Genomic DNA, 23999 nt, shown 5'->3' on the forward strand with positions numbered 1-23999 from the left:
TGTACGCCGGCTCCCTCGGCCAATAAAGCGAGATGAGCGCTGCAACCCCAGAGTCGGTCACGACTGGACCTCATGGTCAGGGGTCCCTTTACCTTTACTTTAAGATGACATAATGTCTGCAATTTCATAATGCCTTGCCACTCACATTCTTTCCCTCACAATGGCAAGTGGATAAATTTAATTGCAGTATAAAATGGAGTGGCTTTCATGGGCTGAACACCTGAATCCAGTCAATATCATTGGGGAAACTGAACATTGTACACAATTGTGAGTAACAAAGCCCAGGCCTTTATATATGTATTACATTAAAAGCTGCCTCAGCAGGCTGAGATTTGAGCCAAGAAAGGGCATGGAGAAAAATGATTAATTTTTTCCCTGCTGGCCGCATCTATATTTATGATGGCAGATACACATCTAGAATCCCAGTGGGGGAAAGATGCTGGAGGACTTAATTCTGAGCAGAAAAACAACCGGTGGAGAAAGGATTAAGTAGTTCCCACAGAGCTGCTTCTCTACTAAAAATGTTAGCATCCCAAGTTCTTTCTCATTTTTTTTTAAAAACTGTTTGAGCCCCTTTTCACTCATTTGCATGCAATGTTTAGTTTGCCTCTCTCTTTGTTATGACACTTGAAGGGAACATAATACACTGGAGCTATGTTTAACATGCAGCGACGCCTCCTTAAGGGCCTGCGCTTATTTCACAAATGAAACCATCCTATTGCTGTCACATTTTAGAATGCTTACCTGTGCAATTGGTAGACCATTGTAACCTGCTGTTCAGGCAGCATGCTCACCTGATATCTGCCGCCAGTGATGCTCTTGAAACAACTGGAGGTTTCCTTTTCTGACGCGGTAAATTCAAGAGCTTTTCAAGAGTGCAGGACTGGGTCTGATTCAGCAGGGCTCTTCCTGAGTTCTTATGCTCCCTTTAATTAGGTTTTCCCCCCTTGCACACAGGAGACTTCACTGCACCCGGAATTATATACACCTGCATCTGTTTGTTTCTTTCATGCTCAGAGGTACCAGCATATTTATAAAAGACAGTGTAGTTCATGCTCATATCGGAGTCAAAGAGCTTGACTCGCTGCTCATGGGTGACCTGCAAAATATCATAGCGGCTCCAGCCCCGGACAAGTCCCAGTACGTAAGTACTTCTCCCCTCCTCTTGCTAAAGTTCATCCATCGTTACCTAACAGAATCACTGTTCAATATTCTCTTGCGCCCAATCCGCATCTGAGAATACTATCACGCAGCTGAAGCCAAAGTGACCCAGCAGGCAGAGACTGTGAGTGAAATTCAGCGTAGCGCTTAGTGGAGCATGCCCGGTGGGACCTTTCCCTTCTCCTTCCCCTGTGGACCCTCTAAACCTGTTCTGGGGACTAGCAAAAATGTATAGAGTAAGTAATAAATTGTGTTGGAAATGTCAAACAAAAGATGGTGAATTTTTTCACATGTGGTGGACTTGTGAAAAAATGAAAAAATATTGGGACATGATGTATAACGAAATGAAAAAAACTATTTAAATACACTTTCCCAAAGAAACCAGAAGCATTTTTGCTAGGGATAACAGGGGATGAATTAAAAAAGGAAGATTACAAACTATTCATGTACGCAACGACTGCTGCTAGAATTTTAGTGGCTCAGAAATGGAAATCCCAACTTTAATGGAGTGGCAGACAAAAATGTTTGAATACATAGAATTGGCGAAATTGACTTATAAGATTCAGAACGAAAAGAAAAGAAGTAAAGTTAGAAAAGGATTGGAGTAAATTTGTTGAATATACACGGAGTAATTGTAAGAATTTAAAAACTGTAGCAGGATTAATGTAAATCTTGTGATGTGGACGGAGTGTAAATAAGAAACTGTAAGAAAAGATTTGAGATATGAAAACCGTTGAAGGGATGGAAGGAAGTCCAGGCGCAATAATAAGAAGACATACAAATTTTTGAATGTAAGAGTATTTGTTTTATTTGTTGTTGTTACAAAAAAGCAATAAAAAGTATTGGGGGGGGGAATAAACCTGTTCTGGGGATTCCTCCAACCCTCCAGAGCATATTTATGGCACAGGGGGACCTCATTCCGTTACAGGAGTGGAACTCATCATATGCATGCAACACCTTCGTTGAGTCTCGCCCCTTATGGTTGGTAGCAGGAAGCCATTAATATTTCCCGGGCATCCAAATCTACTGATTTCAGTGATGGTCCCTGAGCCTTCCTAGTTGCTCAAACTTCAGTGCTGGACTCCCGAAAGAGTTGCATTTCAGCTGGTTCAGAATGGGCCCAAGTCACCCCACAGGAGTCAGCCAGTACATGCTGAAAAAGTAAATATATATAAATAAATACATTCCATACTTGGATCCTGGGTTCCTTCGAGATCCTGGGATAGAAATTCAGTAAATAATACTGAAAAGAATACAGTTCAGTAAAGAATACTGTCATTTAAGCCAATTTATTTGCAGTGTTGCTTCCCAGCTTCAGCAGAACTGTGAAAAAATATCTTAGGAATAATTGTATACGTTTCAGTGTGACCAGTCAATACCACGTATTGCTGCTACTACTACTACTGTTATCCTTAATTAAATTTCACCCAAAGATCACAGGGCAACACTGTGTATATTGTGTTTTACAATACATTGGTACCTTAGGTTACAGACACTTCAGGTTACAGACTCCTCTAACATTACCTTGGGTTAAGAACTTTGCTTCAGGATGAGAACAGAAATCGTGTAGCGGTGGTGCAGCGGCAGCAGGAGGCCCCATTAGCTAAAGTGGTGCTTCAGGTTAAGAACAGTTTCAGGTTAAGAATGGACCTCCAGAATGAATTAAGTTCTTAACCTGAGGTACCACTGTATAAAAACACAAAAACACATACCATAATAACAAACGAAAACCACCCCCACCCCAGTTTTAAAGGCCTACCACAAATTACGCAGCTGAGTTTACCGCATTTGGGTAAATTGCAGAGATCAGCACACCTGTTTCATCAATGGATGAGCCTCACCCTGGGAAAGCCATTTTTGTGACTCCGGTATCTACCCTGCTACATTTATTTTATGTTGGCACTAGAAGACAAGAAAGGCTGATTCTGAAACCAGACTGTGAGGGGTCTACTTTAGCTGATTGGAGCACAGAATTGCAGACTAGGAACTAGGAAGTCAGACAAGTGGCCCACCTAGTGCCATATTTGTCTTCAATGATTGGCAGTGCTTCTCCAGGACTCCAGGTGAGGGTCTCTCCCATCCCTAATGTCGGAGATGGAACCTGAGATCTTCTGCATGCAAAGTGGTTATTCTACCTCTGAGCTATGGCTCTTTCCTTGAATGAGTGAGCAGCAGCAGTAGTAGTAATAATAATAATAATAATAATAATAATAATAATAATAATAATTTATTATTTGTACCCCGCCCATCTGGCTGGGTTTCCCCAGCCACTCTGGGCGGCTTCCAACAAAGATGAAAAATACACTAAAATGTCACATATTAAAAACTTCCCTGAACAGCCTTCAGATGTCTTCTGAATGTCGGGTAGTTGTTTATCGCTTTGACATCTGATGGGAGGGCGTTCCACAGGGTGGGCGCCACTACTGAGAAGGCCCTCTGCCTGGTTCCCTGTAACTTGGCCACTCGCAGTGAGGGAACCGCCAGAAGGCCCTCGGAGCTGGACCTCAGTGTCCGGGTAGAACGATGGAGGTGGAGACGCTCCTTCAGGTATACTGGACCGAGGCCGTTTAGGGCTTTACAGGTCAGCACCAACACTTTGAATTGTGCTCGGAAACATACTGGGAGCCAATGTAGGTCTTTCAAGACCAGTGTTATATGGTCTCGGCGGCCGCTCCCAGTCATCAGTCTAGCTGCCGCATTCTGGATTAGTTGTGGTTTCCGGGTCACCTTCAAAGGTAGCCCCACGTAGAGCGCATTGCAATAGTCCAAGCGGGAGATAACCAGAGCATGCACCACTCTGGCGAGACAGTCTGCAGGCAGATAGGGTCTCAGCCTACGTACCAGATGGAGCTGGTAAACAGCTGCCACCATTCAGTATTGGTGATAGAATAGATAGAGAAGTTCTGATCCATTGAGAGCATTCAGGGTGGTCCCTCAAAGGTCTTCCACATGAGCAAATGTCCACAGGGAGTGTCTAGGAAGCAGCTTGACTATTGGCCCAGCCCTTTCTGCTGACCACCACCAATATGCTGTGTGTATAAAGACACATACGGCATGGACAGAAGCCCTTAATGAGCTGCAGCTTCCTGATGGGTCTGTCTGGGTATGTGAGGAAGCACGCCTTCAATTCACAGCTTTTGTGTCACTGCGTAAACACTGATTGTGGCACTGGTGGGCAGCACAACGGCTGCAAAAGTGTCGATCTGGTGGAAGAGACTGTTTTTAAGTAGCTGGCAATAACTGTGTAGCTTTTAAAGCACATAACAGACTCCCGTTATTTTCACAACCATTACATATGACTCACAATTTAATACAGAATTGAAACAATTCTTTGTGTGGGGACGACAAAGAACAGTAAAACTTACTGAACAACGTTAGTTAACATGAGTCATAGCCTTGGCCTTGGCCTTGATGCCAAATTAATAAGGCCACTGAAACTGGAAGACTAGGATAAATATGCAAGTATACTACTACATTTAACTGTTTCCCTGACCACCACAACTGTGCTGCTTTATTTTGAACCGATTGACAGGTCTGGTGCAAGATTACTGTGGTGATGTTTATTTACTTCTTGACGACCAACTACTACTGGATCCTGGTTGAAGGCCTCTATCTGCACAGCTTAATATTTGTGGCTTTCTTTTCGGATACCCAGTACCTGTGGGGTTTCATCTTAACAGGCTGGGGTAAGATACATTTGTCTCTCATTGAAATCTTTCCATTTAAAGCTAGATTAGTGCTGTCCATTCTAACATTAACTCTTGGGCAATGCTTTTCTATTTTTTATTTTAAATTCTTTTTGCAAACCACAAAATCAGAAGGGGGTGGTTTACGTATTTTCTCAGTTTTGTGAGTTAGGTCCAAACTGGCAGTGCAATGCTGAGGGTGCTTACTGAAGAAGAAGCCCCACTGTGTTCTGCAGAACATTTCCCCAGGTAAGCGTGCAAGGATTGCAGCCAAAATAAGTTTCGGGTAGGTCCTAGTAAAATTGGTATGGGTGATACCCAGCTTATCGGTTTTGCTACTGCAAGGATAGCCATCTGTCATGGATGCTTTAGCTGAGATTCCTGCACTGCAGGGGGGGTGGACTGGATGACTCCCGGGGTCCCTTCCATCTCTATGATTCTATGATTCTAAGGAGTTCTAGCTGTGCACTGGAACTCCCTACCTCTCTGTTGGGATGCGTCCAAGGGAACAGGGGCAATTGGCAGGCCCCCATCTGGCTCCAGCCCACCGGCCGGCAGCCGTGCGAATTTCGTGACTGCTGTCACGAAACCTTGGATCAGCATGTAACTGCGACCCAAGCTTCAAAAGCCACCAGAAGCTGGGCACGCAAGCCAGGAGAGATAAGAACTCTTCGCAACGGAAGGGCAGAGAGAGGCTGTGTAAAGCGTATTTACAGGCATTTTATTCAGCATCAGGACAAAGGAAAAACATGTCTGCTCTCCTTTGTGCCCAAGCAAAAGGGCAAAAGCTATACACACAAACGGAAGTTCCCAGCAAGCTGTGCTGGAGTGTAAACAGGCATGTGACACACAACAGTCATGCCTGTTCCTCTTCAGGTGGAACGGAATATTCTAACACTCTCCTCTCCCTGCACACACCCTAAATTTGTTCTGGGGGAGTTCCCTCAACCCTCCAGAGCAGATTTACAGGACGTGCAGGACTGATGGTGCTGTGACTTAAGTCACAATGATTTCAACAGGACTTAAGTGGAACGAACATGCAGTGCAATTGTATGCACGCTTACTCAGAAGTTCAATAGGATTTTTGTTGTTGTTTAGTCGTGTCCGACTCTTCGTGACCCCATGGACCAGAGCTCACCAGGCACTCCTGTCTTCCACTGCCTCCCGCAGTTTGGTCAAACTCATGCTGGTAGCTTCAAGAACACTGTCCAACCATATTGTCCTCTGTTGTCCCCTTCTCCTTGTACCCTCCATCTTTCCCAACATCAGGGTCTTTTCCAGGGAGTCTTCTCTTCTCATGAGGTGGCCAAAGTCTTGGCGCCTCAGCTTCAGGATCTGTCCTTCCAGTGAGCACTCAGGGCTGATTTCCTTCAGAATGGATAGGTTTGTTCTTCTTGCAGTCCATGGGACTCTCAAGAGTCTCCTCCAGCACCATAATTCAAAAGCATCAATTCTTCGGCGATCAGCCTTCTTTACGGTCCAGCTCTCACTTCCATACATCACTACTGGGAAAACCATAGATTTTACTATACGGACCTTTGTTGGCAAGGTGATGTCTCTACTTTTTAAGATGCTGTCTAGGTTTGTCGTTGTTTTTCTCCCAAGAAGCAGGCATCTTTTAATTTCGTGACTGCTGTCACCATCTGCAGTGATCATGGAGCCCAAGAAGGTAAAATCTCTCACTGCAATAGGATTTACTTCCATGTAATTAGGATTGCAGCCTTAGCCTAGATACAAATTTATTTCATGAATATTTCACAAAAGAATGTCTCCCAAATGCTAAAACTTCTAATCAGATAATCATTGTACTCAAGAAATAGTGAATAGGAGCAAAACGTTAACATTATTTATTGTTCCAACGTAACACAAACTTTAGTGAGAAATCTTTGATCTTTTGCACCGCCTTGCAGTCTCAGAGTCATATATAATTTGTCATTTTTGCTACAATGGCAATGCCCAAATCTTTTTTTAAAAATCAACCCAAAAAATCATCAGATGGGAGACTTTATAATGTATATCAGGATCCAAATCTGATTTGTGGCAAATCACCCATTGTCCAGCAACTCCCTCTTCCTCATCTCCTGTGCAGGACGGCCCACAGCCTTGCAGAAAGGCTTTAGGGACACAAGTGTCTGAAGGGAAGAAAAGAAACATCCCTTCCCTCTGTGAACTTCCTTGAGTTAACTGTCTTAGGATTCAAGCCCACCTCTGCTGCCGCAACCCTCTGGTCTCTCATTGTGGTGTGAAATCCCTTTTGTGGACTTGCCACTGAAGACAAGAGGCTCACAGGATGGTATGCTGCTTCGCAGAAAAGCACCTAGAGAAGCCTGCCATGTCTAGGAGAACCCTGGACCTTTTCTTCCTTACGTTTAGTTCAGGACCATTCCGTCATGTGAGACCTCGGGCGCTGCCTGAAATGGTTCAGTCCAGACACAGCTTTACCACCATCAAGTGAAAATGAGGAGTCTGTTGGTCTGTAGTTTGCTAGCAGCATCCGTGTCTCATAAAGGATTGTTTGGCCTCTGTCTGCCTTGTTCTCTGTTCTATCCATGCCTCCGCGCATGTCGCAGTTCTCGCTTGTGCTTGAATAGCTGTCTAGATAATGAGACACTTAAGGCGGGAGGCAGCCCACTCCCTGTCTCTGCTGTGTCAGTGCTTCTGTGTGCAGCCTTGATGTGAGGGAAGTTTCTGTGCACAACTTAGACCCCGAGTGATTTACGTTAACAAGCTCCCATCAGAACTAAGGCTGCTATATTTTGTCAGGATGCAAGGCTAGGAGTTTCCAAAAATGATGTGAAGCAGGGACCGTGACTAACTATAAGTTTTAATTCCTTTGAAAGCGAAATGCCAAATTCACCTGGTTCTTTCACTGTTTGGGGAGGTGAGGTACACATAATAATGTGAAACTGGCTTACACTGAATCAGACCGAATCAAAATAGTGTTTGAATCTAGCAGGATAGATGTTTATTTGATCATCACATTCCTTGCTTCTGACTATTGCCTCTGCTTAATACTTCTGAGAGACTCTGAAGCACTAACATAACCTGCAAGTTCTTGTTCGACCAGAAACAACAGATTAATTTCAATTTGCCTGGAGGCAGATTTCATTAAAGACAAATTTTAAATGCATTTTCCCTTAAGCTTGGAGCTATTAAAGCCACAAAGTTCTGATTCAAGAGCTAAAAGATGGCCGCTTTTTTACTCTCAAGCTCTCTTTTAAGTCAATTTAATGTTGGCAGAAGATCTTTTAAAATAAACACTATTATTATATTATTCTAGGCTGGTTATAAATACCTTACTAGGAAATATGTCCTATTGAAATAAATTGAACTTATTTCCAAGTAGACTACTAGGATCAAACCACGCACCAAACAATGTCCACTAGAACTCATTTAGGTATATTTCATGTGCTTGCAAAATCTCATTGCTAGAGTTTAATTTGAAGGAGCTCTGGTTATTATGTTGGGGGAGTTTCAATATTAGCTAATGGAATTATATAATAATAAAATCCTAATATAATAACACTCTTACAGATGCCAACAACAGCTAAAATATGTAGAAAATAATTGCTGAGGTGTGTGGGTCCCAAAATAAATAAGCTTTGGACAAACTCACATTTATTTTGGGAATGTTTGAAGATAAAATAATATTGGAAAACCGTTCTGTGTTATATTCATCAAATTACAGGTTATGAAATTGCTCTGAATTCAGTAGGTGTGTTATTAAATCATCAAGTGCTAAGTGACACGGATTTGGAAGAAGCGATAAATTTATTCAGTAGGCACTAAGGTGACAATTGCTCATTATTGGGGAAAAACCTCTTCCTCCTTCAGTGCCAGAGTGGTTATATACAGTAGCTATAATGATGTGAAGGTACATATCTTATCTGTTCAGAGAGGAGATACCGTGCAAAACAGCATTATTCAGAAATGGACCACATTCTTTCAACCAAGTGCTCAAAAAGTGGAAAGAGAAGTACAAGGGGTCTGTTTCAAAGTAGGACATGGTTATATCCCTTAAGTTTAGAGTTACCTGAAAAGGTGAGTTCTTCAAGCACTGCAATAAACATGATGATGATGAAGATGATCATGTTAGGTCACATGCCTTCTTCTCCTTTTTTGATAGCATTATAACTCTTAAAGTAATAATTTTATAGCATTTTTGAATCTGATATGTATGGGTTTTTATTGCCATATTTCTTGGATGTGTTTGGTTTTTTTTTTGGTTTGGTTTTGGGGTTTTTTTACAATCCATTTGATATAAACACTTTTCTTGTATTTTTATGTTTTGTAAATAAAACATACCTTAGGCTTCCCCCACCCAAACCTCTGAATGAAACCTCCATAGCCATCTCACAGTTCATTAATTCTTAGCATCACGTAATCCGGAATTTTTTGTTACTCCAAAGTGCATTGATCAGAATACCCAAAATATCTTAAGTGGGATGTATAAGGCCAAAACTGATTTTATAGATCTAATTCAGATAGTATAAAGTAGTGTACTTTAATCCGAATCGTTCATCTGCACTAGAGCAGGTGTCAGGAAGCTGGCTTCTTTAAATAAACCCTAGTTAAAACGGACCATAGTTTAGGCTTTGCATGATGATATAAACTGGTTACCGGTCATTGAAATGTGAACTTAGTGGAGGAGGAGATGGGATGGGAAGCAGGTGAGCTTCAGGCTAGCTGCAGTTTGTCATCAGCAGAAATTGAAGGTTTTTTTGCTTGCTGTGGATCGTGACCTTTCAGACATTCTGCTTTGTTCATGGGGAAAGGGCACTGTCTGGGTTTTTTTGTGCCTGCTCTTTCTAAACGCTTCAGTTAATATCCTCTGAGTGAGCAGAAAAGCATTATAAATTATTCTTTTGTTCCTCAAGAGAAATCTGTTCTAACAGTTGGCAATGAATTTTTCATATTTGTAGGGTTTCCGGCTGTTTTTGTGGTGGCCTGGGGAGTGGTCCGGGCAACCGTGGCAGATGCAAGGTAAGGGAACACTGTCAAGAGAGTTTACTTGAGCTTTCCTTTTTTTTTTAATCGATGGATGACTGGCACACTGCCATTCAAGTTCTGCATATATTTTGAGTATACACTGACATAGAACCAAAGGTAGCGGTTTGAAGAAAATAGATCTGCAGTGCACCCTTCTGAGACTGTTAATGGAAAATATGCTCAAGGTCCCTGTTTAGACCAGGCCTCCCACATTGCCTCCATTTATAAAAGTTTTAAACAGGCAAGTATTTTGTAATGTTATTTATTTCGTGCAATTTATTCACTGCTTGATTGTAAAAGAGTGTATCGAAGCGGTTTACAAGAGTGGCTTGGGCAATCCACTGACAAGATAAGTGGCATATAAATGTCAACATTATTATTATTACATATATGTTCCATTGTAAACTGTCCATATTTGATGTTGGCTCATGTATCAGTGTGAACTACCCTGGAATCATTTGGCAAAGGGTAAAGGGACCCCTGACCATTAGGTCCAGTCGCGGAAGACTCTGGGGTTGCGGCGCTCATCTCGCTTTATTGTCCGAGGGAGTCATGTGTCCAGCATGACTAAGCCACTTCTGGCGAACCAGAGCAGCGCACAGAAACACCGTTTACCTTCCCACCGTAGTGGTACCGATTTATCTACTTGCACTTTGACGTGCTTTCGAACTGCTGACAACTACGTAATTGCTATAAGTTTTTTGTTAATTCTGATCCCTTCAAAAACCAAATTGCAGGTAGCTACGGAGAACAATGGCACTATAAAACAAATTTATAGTAATTTTACTAAATGTTTTTTTCAAGCTGGCTTTTTGAAAACTGTAGCCCGGTTTTTAAAATTTAATTCTTCCCCTGTTCTGTTCTGAACGTTGAACGGGGAAGGGGCTCCTTCACCTTTCACGGTTGTGTCGGAGAGAACTCCAGGCAGGCTTGGCTTGCCTTTCAAGACACAGAGGCTGAAATTCCCTCTTCTGTTAAGGTTGCAAAAGCCCTCTCTTCTTTTGCATCTGGAACACCGTATTTAAATGTCACAGCGATATCGATATATGTTTATCTCATTTGGAGCAGTGAGATATATTTCACTTATTGCAGACTTGTTTCTTTCCAACCCCTCAGACAGATCTTTGAGCAGTGGTGCTTTCTGAATGCACTTGGCTTGAATTGCCTCGACTGGGGGCTTATCCAAACTTCCTCTTCCCCGGCTGCTTTCCCCCTCAGGAAAACTGCTCTTTGGCAAGGTTTCCATGGATTGCTGTTTGTTCTGATTTAGCACCAAAGAGTGGATTTTCCCGAGGAAAGCAGTGGGGCAGAGGCAAAACCCCTCACACCCCTGCTTTCTAGGCATGGGGCAAGTGGAAGCGTAGAGCCCTTATACTGGGGAAAATTATCCCAGTCACACACCCCTTGCCCCCCACTTCTCCTCAGCAACCGCTTATTGCTGACACTAAGTTTTCTTGTTTACCACCACCACCCGCTTAACATGTGGGGGAAACTTGTGGCTCCTGATCCAGCTGAAGACCACACAAAAAGAGGGCAAGCATATCATCCTACCTAGATCAGGAGCCAAAAAGGTGGGGCTTTGAGGCAGTTTTTTGTTTGCCATTATATTCCGCGAGGTAGCTATCAAAGGTGCAATCCAGCCAGAGTTAAGCAATATGAAATGCCACCTTACTTCATTTATATCCCTCTTTTTCTCTGCTGTGTGACTGAAGATTCTGTACCTTGAGGATTCCTGAGCATGTTCCTGTCTAGGACTAGTCACACCCGGAGCTACTTAGAGTCAGAAAGGCTGTTGCATCGTTTGCTGGAAGGCCATGAGACCATTGATGAAAATACAAAATTTAAGGATCCCATACTTAAACCTCTCCCACCTAAATCAATGGTGCCTAACAGTGCTTCATTAGGGCTGTAATGTGTCCAAGTCCATTCGTTCTCTCTCTCAAATTTGCCTCACTGAAATAATAAATTAGCAAATATCTGGAGAAAATTATAGTAAGCTCCCTAAGGATCAGACATGCCACGTATGATCAGTCAGGAGTCCTGCTGATATAAAAAATTGGCACTTGCTAGACTGGATTGCTTTGAGAAGGAAAAGGTAATTGAAAACTTTTTATTTCTCTCTTTAAAAAGAGAGCAAGATAACTGGTTATAAGGACAATTAATTCTTTTTCACAGGCCATGCTCCTTGCTTGGACAGCCTTCTAGAGTGAGTTGCAAGCTACAGACAGATGCTGTTATCTATCAGCAGCTGAGGTTTCAGAAGCCAATCTGAGGACAAATAGCTTAGAATCATTGAACCACAGAATGGTAGAGTTGGAAGGGACCCTGTGGGTCATCTAGTCTAACCCCCTGCAATGCAGGAAATCTCAGCACACAGTCTCCCATCCAATGTGAAACCACACCAGACCCTGCTTAGCTTTGCAAATGTGCTAGCAGTTTTGTTCCTTGCCTCTGGTCCTCCGACTAGAGGGGAAGGTCGGAATCAAGAGTTGAGCCCAGCCTGAAGAGAAGGCAGCCTTGTCGCCTGCTGCTTTGTGCTGCAGGAACACACCCCTGTGCTCTCAGCCAGCATGCGTATTATTGAAGTACGTGCAGAGAGCCCCTTCACACACTGGCCAGGGATGCAAACAATGGGCATAAGCCCCCTTGTATGTTTAAATAAATAGATTCCTGCTCGGCTTGCTTGTTCTCACTTTGTCACCAGTTAACATTAAAAAGTCACAATTGCTCTGATTGCTCCTACTAGTTTTCCTTCTGTGGGCCTTCCTAACCTCAGGGGAAAATGATTTCTACCCCCTCCACCGCCCCTTTTTGTATTTAAGGTTATTTTTTAAGGGAAATGACTGCTGTGCACACATTTTGTTGTTGTTGTTTAGTCGTTTAGTCATGTCCGACTCTTCGTAACCCCATGGACCAGAGCACGCTAGGCACTCCTGTCTTCCACTCCCTCCCACAGTTTGGTCAAACTCATGCTGGTAGCTTCGAGAACACTGTCCCACCATCTCGTCCTCTGTCGTCCCCTTCTCCTTGTGCCCTCCATCTTTCCCAACATCAGGGTCTGTTCCAGGGAGTCTTCTCTTCTCATGAGGTGGCCAAAGTATTGGAGCCTCAGCTTCACGATCTGTCCTTCCAGTGAGCACTCAGGGCTGATTTCCTTCAGAATGGATAGGTTTGATCTTCTTGCAGTCCATGGGACTCTCAAGAGTCTCCTCCAGCACCATAATTCAAAAGCATCCATTCTTTGGCGATCAGCCTTCTTTATGGTCCAGCTCTCACTTCCATACATCACTTCGAAAGGGTGGTGGTGGTGGAGGAATAATCTGAGTTTAGGGCTGTAGTACACACATTCCCCTCCCCCCCGCTTTTCCCTGCACCAAGTAACCCACCCAGTTCTACTTCTCCTGTTCCATATATTCCATTGCAGTGATTTTTGAGTTGAAAGAGCAGGCTCGCCCATATGCTACACTTAATGAACATTGTGTGCAAATTAGCTGGTGGTTTATCAAAAAAGAAAATAAAAAAGGGGATTTAAATCAGCCAGCCATTCACTGTTCTCGGCACTCAGAAAGGTGTTTTTTGTCTCCTTTCCCACTTCCTGAGCTCCAGCAGCGGCTAACAAGCAGCTGATATAAATCCCCTCTTTTCCTTTTCCTTTAAAGCACCCATTAACTAATTTGCACATGGTAGTCATTCCTCCTCTCCATTTATTTCCCACTGCTGGAAATTTACCCGATCGCTTACTAAAGGGAAACGGTGAGGAGGTGGAGAAAGAGGAGTTGCCGAAAGAGAATGGGGCGAAAGCTGAGCGAGGGGCCAACCGCCTCCTGTCTGGGATGTGGCATTGGCACATGATCTCTGGCTGTTTTGGGCCTTCCATGGATCCAAAAGCCCTGCAAGGTGGAGAAGTCTGGGACAGCACTGAGAAGCATAGTGCGACAGGACTACACCCAGCAGCCCTATGTTGCTCAGAGTACCAGCTAGCATTTACCAGGAAGGGCCAGGGCAGGCATCAACGATGGGCTTTGGGACTTAGGGGCACTGGCAGTGCCCAGGGATGTCAGCTGCTGACAGCAGATGGTATGTGCCCAAGTAGATAGAAAATGGAAAGCCCCTGACTGTCCCGTTGCAGATACCTGTTGCCACAAGGCAGACCAAGGCAGTGTTAGTATTTCACTCCTCCCATTGCAAGGATCATCTGATCCTCTTGTTTACTTTCTGTTCTGTGAGAAAGGAAGCCTGTCTGTGTGACTTCCATCTCTGGTACTATTGTACTTTTTCTTTCTGCTCTGTCTTGCGACGAGACAGGATTTCTGTATGAGGGCTGCTCCTTTCAGACGTGCTTTTTATGTTCTTTAATCTTAATATTTCTACTAATTACAGATTAAAGAACTTAATAAACATTATGAGGAGGTGAGGAGGCATCTGGGCTGCTTTACTGTTAAGTGGTGGGTGAACATATCAGACGACACAGCGATTCTTCAAACAGCTCTTCTTTATTCGGAGGCCAGAACAGAACTGAACTGAAGGGCTCAGTCAGCCTGCTTATATAGAGCTCCAGTACCTCGTTACTGTAACAACTTTCTAAAACTATCCAATCACTGAACGTCACTTTCGATCCTTCATTTGCATACAAACTATCCAATCACTGAATGTCACTTTCGATCCTTCATTTGCATAACTATCTACAACACCCCCCTGCTGGCCCAGGGTGAGAACTTCAGTACATAACATTTACTATGCTAAGACCGGGTGCTCACAAGAGAGCAGCTGTGAGTCCCAGAACACCAGGACCCCTTCCCAAGAATGCTGCGTAGCTGTTCCAGTTGCCAGAGAGGCCGTGGGGCCTGCAGGAGTGTTCCATTAGGCAGTTGCCTCAGGTGGCAGAATCCAAGGGTGCTTCTGCGGTCATGCCCCTACCCCATTGCTCCCACTGGGATCTCCCAATCTGTGTGCCCACGAAGGCTGTTGTGAGGTTGCACCAGAACCCAGAAGCTGCAGCTGTTTGTCCCCAGCAGGAGTGCCAGGGCTCTGTCCAATATTGTGGGTGCTCATTGAGTGTGTGTGATGGCTGCAGCTCCGGTGGCTGACATCTGGGCAGCTAGGTGGGTGCTGATGGGCAGCCAGCCTGGTGCACGTCACTTACTCCCCCCTCCCCAAATCCTCCAGATGTGTGCCCAGGCACCAGCTTCCTGGAACAGGAACACCCCTCCGATGTAGGGCTCTTGGGCTGCCTGTCCACCCGCCGGGCACCCACAGTGGAAATCTTGCCTATGTTCTCCAATAAGTAAAACTTGGTTGGGGGTGGCAAGTGGGGGTGAGCACTGTGCACACTGTCTGACCAGGGCAGCACCTTCCCGCTTCACCTCCAGCATTGGATCATGCCCCTGTTAAATGTTTTCTTGCAGAGTATCAATGCATCCTGGGGAAGGAAATTATAAGAATACAAGAATACATTATGAGCAAGAGTATTCCTTTAACAGTAATAATAGTTCTCCTCGCTATTACAGTGCCCCAAAGGTACCTCTGGAGACAGAACTATGCTAGAAAAGCTTAACCTTATACAAAATTATTAATCAGACAACTCACCCCTAATGAGCAATTACTAGCCAGTGGATGTGATGTGTCCTCAATTTCTTCTTCATTATGTGAAGAAAGTGTTGCATTTCCTTGCTGAAACAACCTCTCTCTTCAGATCATATGAATCTTTCGCCTCTTTCACCTGTTGAGGTTTAAACTAAATGCTGTTTGCTTAAAAAGAAATGTTTCAGGCTTTTAAATTGCTCTGAAATGTTCAGCTACCACAAGTCAGCGGGCACAAAATTCAGTCATTGCAGGCGGGTTGCAGGCCTGCTATATTTGTTCTCTCTCCTTCTGTGAAAGAGAAGGGCATGATCACACAGAAGTTGTTCTCCCAGGGCACGGCTGGTATACGTAAGAGAAACTACAGTGGTACCTTGGTTCTCAAACTTAATGTGTTCTGGAAGTCCGTTCCAAAACCAAGGCATGCTTTCCCATAGAAAGTAATGCAAAATGGATTAATCTGTTCCAGACTTTTAAAAACAACCCCAAAAACAGCAATTTCACATGAATTTTACTATCTAATGAGACAGACTCTCCTCCCTGGAAGAGAGGGGAGTGGTTGTGGGCGGGAGCCCGAGCTCCGCCCCTAGCAGGGGGCATTAGCCCCCTGCCTCCTCCTCTCACCTGGCTCGCGCCCACGCCCCTTGGCAGACACCCAACCAGGTGCCTCCGAGGGGGCGTGTTCAGCAGCCTTTTGCGGCGGCGCCAGCCTCTCCTCGGCCTCATTCTTTGCCGTCATCTCGTCGCGAGTCACCCACCCTCCACTCCCTTTGAGCTCAGGGTTTAGTTCATTGGCCTTGCTATGGACCTTAGGTTGGTCGCCCTGGTTGTCTAGGGGGCCTAGTAGGAATTTTTCCATTTGGCATTAGGCTTTTTTGGTTTTTTCGCCTACCTTGTAGCAATCGTCACAACTTTCGTGGTATTGGTGGGTAGGTTAGGCATTGGAATAATGTGTTGTGGTGTGTCGAAGGGCTAGGTGTGGCCATCGCCTATGCCTTCAATTTTTGGGTATTCCGTTAAAGGAATCTGGCGGTCGTGTGTTCTGTCCGATGCTTGATTGGCGGGAGGCCATGGCACGACCCTCGGTGACATCAGGGGAGAGCCTATAGTTGGATTAGCATCAACAGGCTCCACCTACTGGTGAATAAACCCACTTGTTTTAGACATCCAATGCCTAAGCCAATACCTTTTCACTGCTGTAATCAATAAAGTTGTGGCCTTTTCTTGCCCATTAACCTTATATCACATGTCCTTGCATATTCATTTCACATTGCGGGGGTCGGGTCCTCGAACCACAACATTGATCCATGAAATGAAAGCAATAAACAATGCACTGCAGTCACAAAATCAATCAATCAGTAGCTGAACTGGGTTTCACACAGTCACAAAAACGAAAGCGCAAAATAAATAGCAAAAACAGACAGACCTCAGCGTAACACTCAAAACGGAAGCGTGGCACTCAAATCAGAAGTGTAACACTCAAAACGGAAATGTAACACTCAAAACGGGAGCACATTTGGCTTCTGAAGAAAGTTCGCAAACCGGAACACTTTCTTCCAGGTTTGCAGTGTTTGGGTTCCAAGTTGTTTGAGAACCAAGGTACCACTGTATATTGCTCTAGTATTTATATGTCTGGATTCATAATCCATTAGCTTCCAGACCCAGTTCGAAGTCCTGGCTCTTAACTTTAAAGCCCTAACCAGCCAACATCTTCCATATCTCAAAAAGCTTATTCTCCATTTATTTGTGGTTAGTCTTTAGAGAAGGTCATCAGGGCCTTCTCTGCTGTGGCACCTATCCTTTGGAACACCCACCTCCAGATCATTAAATTTGCTCCTTCCTTGGGCAGTTTCAACCACAGGTGAAAACTTTAATTTGCTAAGGCGATTGCCAGAGCTTGGCAAGAGAGCAGGTTTCAGTCTTTTGCCTCTGTATTTGATTTTACAGGGCTGGTTCTAGTATGCCATTATTGGACCTTAATGTGTGGAGCTGGCTGCCATTTGCAGCCTGGAGCTGTAAGCGCTTTCTAGCCTCGTGATCTCCATTTGCAAACACTGGAGGTGGGTGCAGGTTACAATGTGAGTAAGAATGTGCTGAAAGAGGCTTGCCCATCTTGGATTGGGGCTATTTTAATGATTCAGTAAGCAAAGAGGCTCACCTTTCTGAGCACATGCACTCTCAAACACCCACACCATCCCTAAAAAAAAGCCAAGTTCCATTTGTTCAGCCTTTTGCTACAGGTGTTGGATTGGGTTAAAACAAAAGTTCTGTTTTCAGCTGCAAAATGCCTCTTTTCTGCTCCACTAAGCACTTGGAGAATGCCAGCATTTCAATGGGAAACCGATCCAGTGAGATCCCTGAGCCAGCCAACCGATGCTGCTCCTCTGTATATGACAATCAAGTTTGCCACAATGGCTGGAAGTCACCCAGGGGTTTTGCAGCAAATGATTTTAAAAGGGAACTTTCTTTTAGCATTTTTCACATTTGAACAGAAATGAATTTTTGAGTCGGGGATTCGTTTCCTGTCAATATGAGACCCTGTTGTGTGCTCTGCGCTCCTGTGCTATGTTGGAAATCTGGAATGGGGAGCCTGTAGCTGTTAAGTTGTGGGTGAACATATCAGACGACACAGCGATTCTTCAAACAGATCTTGTTTATTCACAGGCCAGAACAGAACTGAACTGAAGGCTTCAGCCAGCCTGCTTATATAGAGCTCCACTAGAACGCAACAGTAACCATTTTCTGTAACTATCCAAACACTGAACATCACTTTCAATCCCTTATTTGCATATGTGGACCTGAGTGAAAACTATCTACAGTATCCCCCTGCTGGCCCAGGGTGAGAACTTCAGTACATAACAGTAGCCATTCAGATTGGACTCCACCTCCCATCTTCCCCAAACAGCGTGTCCGGTGGCTGGGGATTGTGGGAATTGTAGTTTGATAACATCTAGGGTTGCAGGCTTCCCATTTCTGTCCTGGGACGGATCTTCAAAGCAGTCTCGTAGCTGAGAAATGGGGGTGTTTCTTTCTGCTAGGGTACTGCTTTGAAGACATGATCCCAGGAAAAATTAAATTGGAAGTAAAAGCTTGCTTTTGGACGAGATCCCTTGCAGGGAGCAGGCCTCAGTTTATTTGAGGACATCTTTGTGAAGGGCGGGCCAGCCCGGAAATCTTTTCCACCTTGGGTTTTGCTCTACAAGCTTGTGATGTTTGCATCTGCTTCTTGGTTGCCAAACTCCTGAGCCTTGCTTCTAGGCCTGCTGCCTTCTTTGCTAGGACTTCAGGACAAGGCAAATACCTCTTTATTTTAAAGGCTTGACAACCTTTGAAATTATTCTGCCAACCTTCGAAATTATTTTAAGCTGCTCTTTTCTTTGTCCTTTTTTTGTATTACAAAACAAAGAAACAAACTATTTAATGAGTTGTCCTGGGAATGCTGACCGGTCACTGAAAGGCAGGACATAAATGTTTGAAATATAAAAATAGAAAACCCAACACAATGAATTGAATGTGGCATTTAGGCTCAGAAGACTATGATTAAGCCTAGTTCTCACGAAAAAGATGGTGTGAGCAGCATGTTACTGGGCTTTATTGCTTTATAATTCAAGTGGCATAGTCAGAGTGGGGGGCCATTTACACCATTTTGCTGTTTCCAAGAACTGGGCCTCATCTTCATAATCTTTAATTATTCAATGGGTTGCCTTGAATTGTAATGAGAGTGGCAATTTCCACCCTGTGTGATACTCATTTGTTACTGCTCCCCAAAATCTGCATTTGTTTGTTAATAGTGAAGAATCTTAAAGCCGATTTTTTAAAAAGCCTGAAATGCTTTTTCTGTGCACCCTCCATAATTAATAGAGCCTTACCCAACTATGGAAAGAATATACTGTTTGGCCACTTATTCCTGCTCTGTTGATTGATGTAGAAATGTTCTTGATTTCGCAGGTGCTGGGAACTCAGTGCTGGAGATATAAAATGGATTTACCAAGCTCCAGTTTTAGTAGCGATTGGGGTAGGATTATTCATATGTATTTATTTTTAGTGAACATTGAAAATAGCCTCTGTCTATCCGTAATTGATGGCAGTAGTTCAGGGGTGATGTAAACAACCAGTACAAAGAATAGATAGGGAGCCAAGCAATTTCTGCATCTTCCTATCATTCTTACTGACTATGAGGGTTCAGTGGGGGTGGGGGGGATGACATCCCACCATCCCAGGGTCCTGATGAGGGAAGACTCATTGAAATCCTTACTCTTCTCCCTTTTTGGTGTTGTTTCTTAAAGGGAACTTGAGAAAGGTTTCTTTAAGTCATTGCTCTAGAAGTTACACAGGTGGTGGTGGAGCAAACAGGAAGAGATTTCTCCTGGTTCACTGCACCGCCATGGCCAGCAAAAGCTTCATCTGCTGATCTCTGCCCTGCTATGGTCAATAGCAATACTAGCAAGGGCAATGTGTCCTTGTTATGGGAACAGGCCGGGCCAGCTTGAATGGCCGCTTGCTTGAGGCTCGCTGTGGTCTGTTTTGGCAGGACTGAGCTGCAGGTGTGTTAATATCTGGTTGCAGAATATTTGTAGCTTGGATTATGTTGGCCCTGACCTGCCATTTGCTTTTAGGCTACAATCTGGACTTGCATCCTGGACATAGCGGTCAACCATCCCTTATTTGGCGGGAAACTCCCTTATTCCAGCGCCGTTTCCCGCTGCTGTCCCTTATTGATGATGTCCCTTAAATTTCCTGGGCTTCAAAGGAAGCAGCTCCTCTCCCTCCCTCCCTGCTGGCCAGCCAGGGAGGAGGGAGGCTCCAACTGTGTTGCTTGGCTGTGTTGCTCACCCAATAAGGAGTCTAAGAACGACTGGGGGGGGTGGAGCTTGCATGCCTTGTGCCAATCAAATCGGCTGCGTTGCCTGGGGACTCACCTTTGCTCAGCACTTCCCAGTGGAGAGGTGATGGTGGTTTTCCTTGCTGCATCCCCTTTGCTGGGTTGCTGCGCTGTGGGAACCACCACTTGAGGCTTCGTTTGGCTGCTGGCTGGGCTTTCTGCCTTTGGCTTGGAGGGGCTCAGAAGTTGAACATACCTGTGCTCGGAATCGGATGGATACGTCATCGACGGCCCACTCACCCTTGCAGGGGAAAAGGTTTGTCTAGAGCGGGGGCACATGGTGGGGGAAAAGGAAAGGAGCTGGTTGAGTACAATGGCGGGTGGCGATCTTGTGGGGGGAGCTTTTGGATTTGTTTTGGAGGCTCCTTCGATTGACTGTTATGGGGGAAAGGAGGTGGTTGACTAAAATCCCTTATTTTGGCTGCTGATCCCATATTTTTGAGGCTGCTGGTCCCTTATTTTCAAATCTGTAAGTTGACAGCTATGATCCTGGAATATTAACGGATGCCACCCAGGGAGCGTCCCTAACTGCATCTGTTGGAGAGGCGTATTCTCACTCAAATGCTTCATTGAGTTTCTGTGCTGCTCATTCCAGTTTTCCACTTCACACATTAGCCCATGGGCATGATGCCAAGTCAATGGAAGGGGGGTGGACTGGGAAGAAACTGGGGAAGGTTAAGTGCAGTAATGTCGGGAACTGGGCAGTTTGGAGCCTGGGCTTGTCAGCCTGGATTGGCTTAACGATGTAATCATCTCAACAGAAATGGAAATGAATGGGGAATCATTTCCTGCTCCTAAATTCCAGATGCACGATGCCCTCAAAACCTTCCAGTTATCAGAGGCAGATTTAGGGCAGCACAGTCAGTTCCCCACACTGGGTGCCAAGCTGCTGGGGGGGGGGCACAGCGCTACAGGGCACCACAACTATGACTTAGTGCAGGTGTAAAATAGAAGGCATGGGGGGGGGGGCAAATTTTGACCTTGCACAGGGCACCGCTGAAACTTGAAAGACTGAAGACCAAAGTCTGCCTCCGCTGTTATAGAGGCAAGCAGTTGATATTTCTAAAGGGATAGTGGGAATAATAACACACACCTGTAAACTGTTTTACAGCTAAACTTTATTCTGTTCCTCAATACTGTACGGGCTCTGGCGACAAAAATTTGGGAGACAAATGCTGTTGGCTACGACGTAAGGAAGCAATATAGGTAAGCCTCTACTAAATTAAGTTGTGTCTTTGTTTTCCAGTTGCCCCTCAGAGAGCTGAGGAACTGTCAGAATGCAATACTACTTCTGAATACGTCAAGGGCTATAACTTATTTCTTATGCTGAAAACATCCCCAGAGAAAATACTAGTTTTGCCAACTCCCCATATGAATAATTCACTTCTTCAATGTATATATTAATGTAACTTATATGCTAATTGATTTCATCATTCCCAGAGGCATCCAGCTCCAAGAGTGGCTCTCAAACATCACTTATCATAATTTTAAATCAGATGCATATATATTTATATGAAGATTTTCAAGTATGAATTAGGAATATAATCAATATTTGTCAGCTGTATACTTCTGATGTGAGGCAGATTTCAAGAAGGCTGAAAAAGGAGAGCTGTTTAAAAATTGGCTAGAAGCATTTTTAAGATAGAATACTTCTCCACTCATCTTAAGCATTGCAAGCCTCCCTGAGCATAAACTCCTTAATGTGAGTGTTATCCTGGGCTGAAGTATTCAGCTCTGACCTTTCTTGGAGAGGGAGGGAATAGCTTCTATAGATATCTGTCACTTTTAGAGGTGGCGAGCCTTTCTTTTTACTGATGAAAAAGGGATTTGCCAGAGGTTCAGGTGGTGGCTGAACTGCAACAAAAAGACAGCCCTGCAGTGTCTCTAATTGAGAATGGCCCCGTGGGAATGACACTGCCTTGTTCTATATCATGGGGGCATTCTTGGTTCGTTGGTGCTTTCAAAGATGGCTGCCTGCAATGGCTGGTAAGACTTAAAGGCCAAGGTTTGATTATAAGATGTGTTGGTTTCTATTTCCCTCACTGAGCAGCAACTGCAGTCACAAGGCATTGTTTTGCATTCCGCAGTCCAAGTTACTGTTGGATTCCCACGGGAATGGGAGACTGGATGTGACGTTCACTGATTTCCTGTTTGTTCTCTCGGGACTTTGTTTCTTTGTTAGAGAGACAGTTGCTTCTCTGCTCTCACAGAGGCAAGATGCATGTTTGTATTTTCTCAGCATAGAGTGGAAATAAAGTTAAGAATGTGGCACATACTGCTTATCCTTCTGCTGTGTGGACTACTCTGCTTGGGCTCAAGATAAGACGAGCCTGTATCAGCTTCAGGTGGGCCGAAGCTGGTCCAAGCTGGTGGCCTTATTCAGGATGCCAGGATGCTCACATAGAGATCCAGCCTTAACATTCAGCCTTAACAAAATGGTATAGTTACCATGTGCCTGACTAGAAGTGGGAAGACTCGGGTTCAAATCTTCACTCAGCCATGAGGCTCACTGAGGTGGCCTCAAACCATCTATCAGCCAAACCTCCCTCACAGGATTGCTGTGAGAGTAAAAGGGGGAGGAAGTACCAGGTATGCTGCTTTGTTTATTGGAGGGAAGGTGGGATATAAATGGAAGGAAAGAAAGTGGGGGGGGGGGCAAGAATAAAGCTGACCCGTACTTGGACTCCTAATTTGGCACTGATCTCTTTAAAATGCACCCTAGGGGACTGCGATTCAATTAGCAAATGGACTTTGTGTCTCTGGGACCCCTCCCCCTTCAAACCTCCCTCTTCGCCACTGTGAGCAACAACTCAAAGTGTATCCTTCTGTTTTCTCGTTGAAGTAGCCATACTAATTGAGAGAGCCTACAATAACTGCAGAGACAGCTTCATCTGCAGTCATAGAATCATAGAATCATAGAGTTGGAAGAGACCACAAGGGCCATCGAGTCCAACCCCCTGCCAAGCAGGAAACACCATCAGAGCACTCCTGACATATGGTTGTCAAGCCTCTGCTTAAAGACCTCCAAAGTAGGAGACTCCACCACACTCCTTGGCAGCAAATTCCACTGTCGAACAGCTCTTACTGTCAGGAAGTTCTTCCTAATGTTTAGGTGGAATCTTCTTTCTTGTAGTTTGGATCCATTGCTCCGTGTCCACTTCTCTGGAGCAGCAGAAAACAACCTTTCTCCCTCCTCTATGTGACATCCTTTTATATATTTGAACATGGCTATCATATCACCCCTTAACCTCCTCTTCTCCAGGCTAAACATGCCCAGCTCCCTTAGCCGTTCCTCATAAGGCATCGTTTCCAGGCCTTTGACCATTTTGGTTGCCCTCCTCTGGACACGTTCCAGTTTGTCAGTGTCCTTCTTGAACTGTGGTGCCCAGAACTGGACACAGTACTTCAGATGAGGTCTGACCAGAGCAGAATACAGTGGCACTATTACTTCCCTTGATCTAGATGCTATACTCCTATTGATGCAGCCCAGAATTGCAGTGGCTTTTTTAGCTGCCGCGTCACACTGTTGGCTCATGTCAAGTTTGTGGTCAACCAAGACTCCTAGATCCTTTTCACATGTACTGCTCTCAAGCCAGGTGTCACCCATCTTGTATTTGTGCCTCTCATTTTTTTTGCCCAAGTGCAATACTTTACATTTCTCCCTGTTAAAGTTCATCTTGTTTGTTTTGGCCCAGTTCTCT

The 23999-nt window shown here is 44.5% G+C and overlaps 1 protein-coding gene across 3 annotated transcripts in view; it reads left to right on the plus strand.

The window, feature by feature from the left end:
• The window catches only part of LOC310692613 (parathyroid hormone 2 receptor-like), a 45594-nt gene that overhangs the window by 12457 nt on the left and 9138 nt on the right, over positions 1 to 23999 (plus strand). For 2 of the 3 annotated variants that reach the window (XM_083473556.1, XM_083473558.1), the window contains 5 exons: positions 958 to 1144; positions 4694 to 4847; positions 9770 to 9830; positions 19365 to 19431; positions 21410 to 21504. In XM_083473556.1, the coding sequence (XP_083329682.1) occupies positions 958 to 1144; positions 4694 to 4847; positions 9770 to 9830; positions 19365 to 19431; positions 21410 to 21504 (564 nt within the window). The remainder of the gene's footprint in view (positions 1 to 957; positions 1145 to 4693; positions 4848 to 9769; positions 9831 to 19364; positions 19432 to 21409; positions 21505 to 23999) is intronic. The other variant, XM_083473557.1, reaches the window with a different exon arrangement.

Source organism: Podarcis liolepis, assembly GCF_965112155.1.
Source record: "Podarcis liolepis genome assembly, chromosome: 1".
NCBI lineage: Eukaryota > Metazoa > Chordata > Lepidosauria > Squamata > Lacertidae > Podarcis > Podarcis liolepis.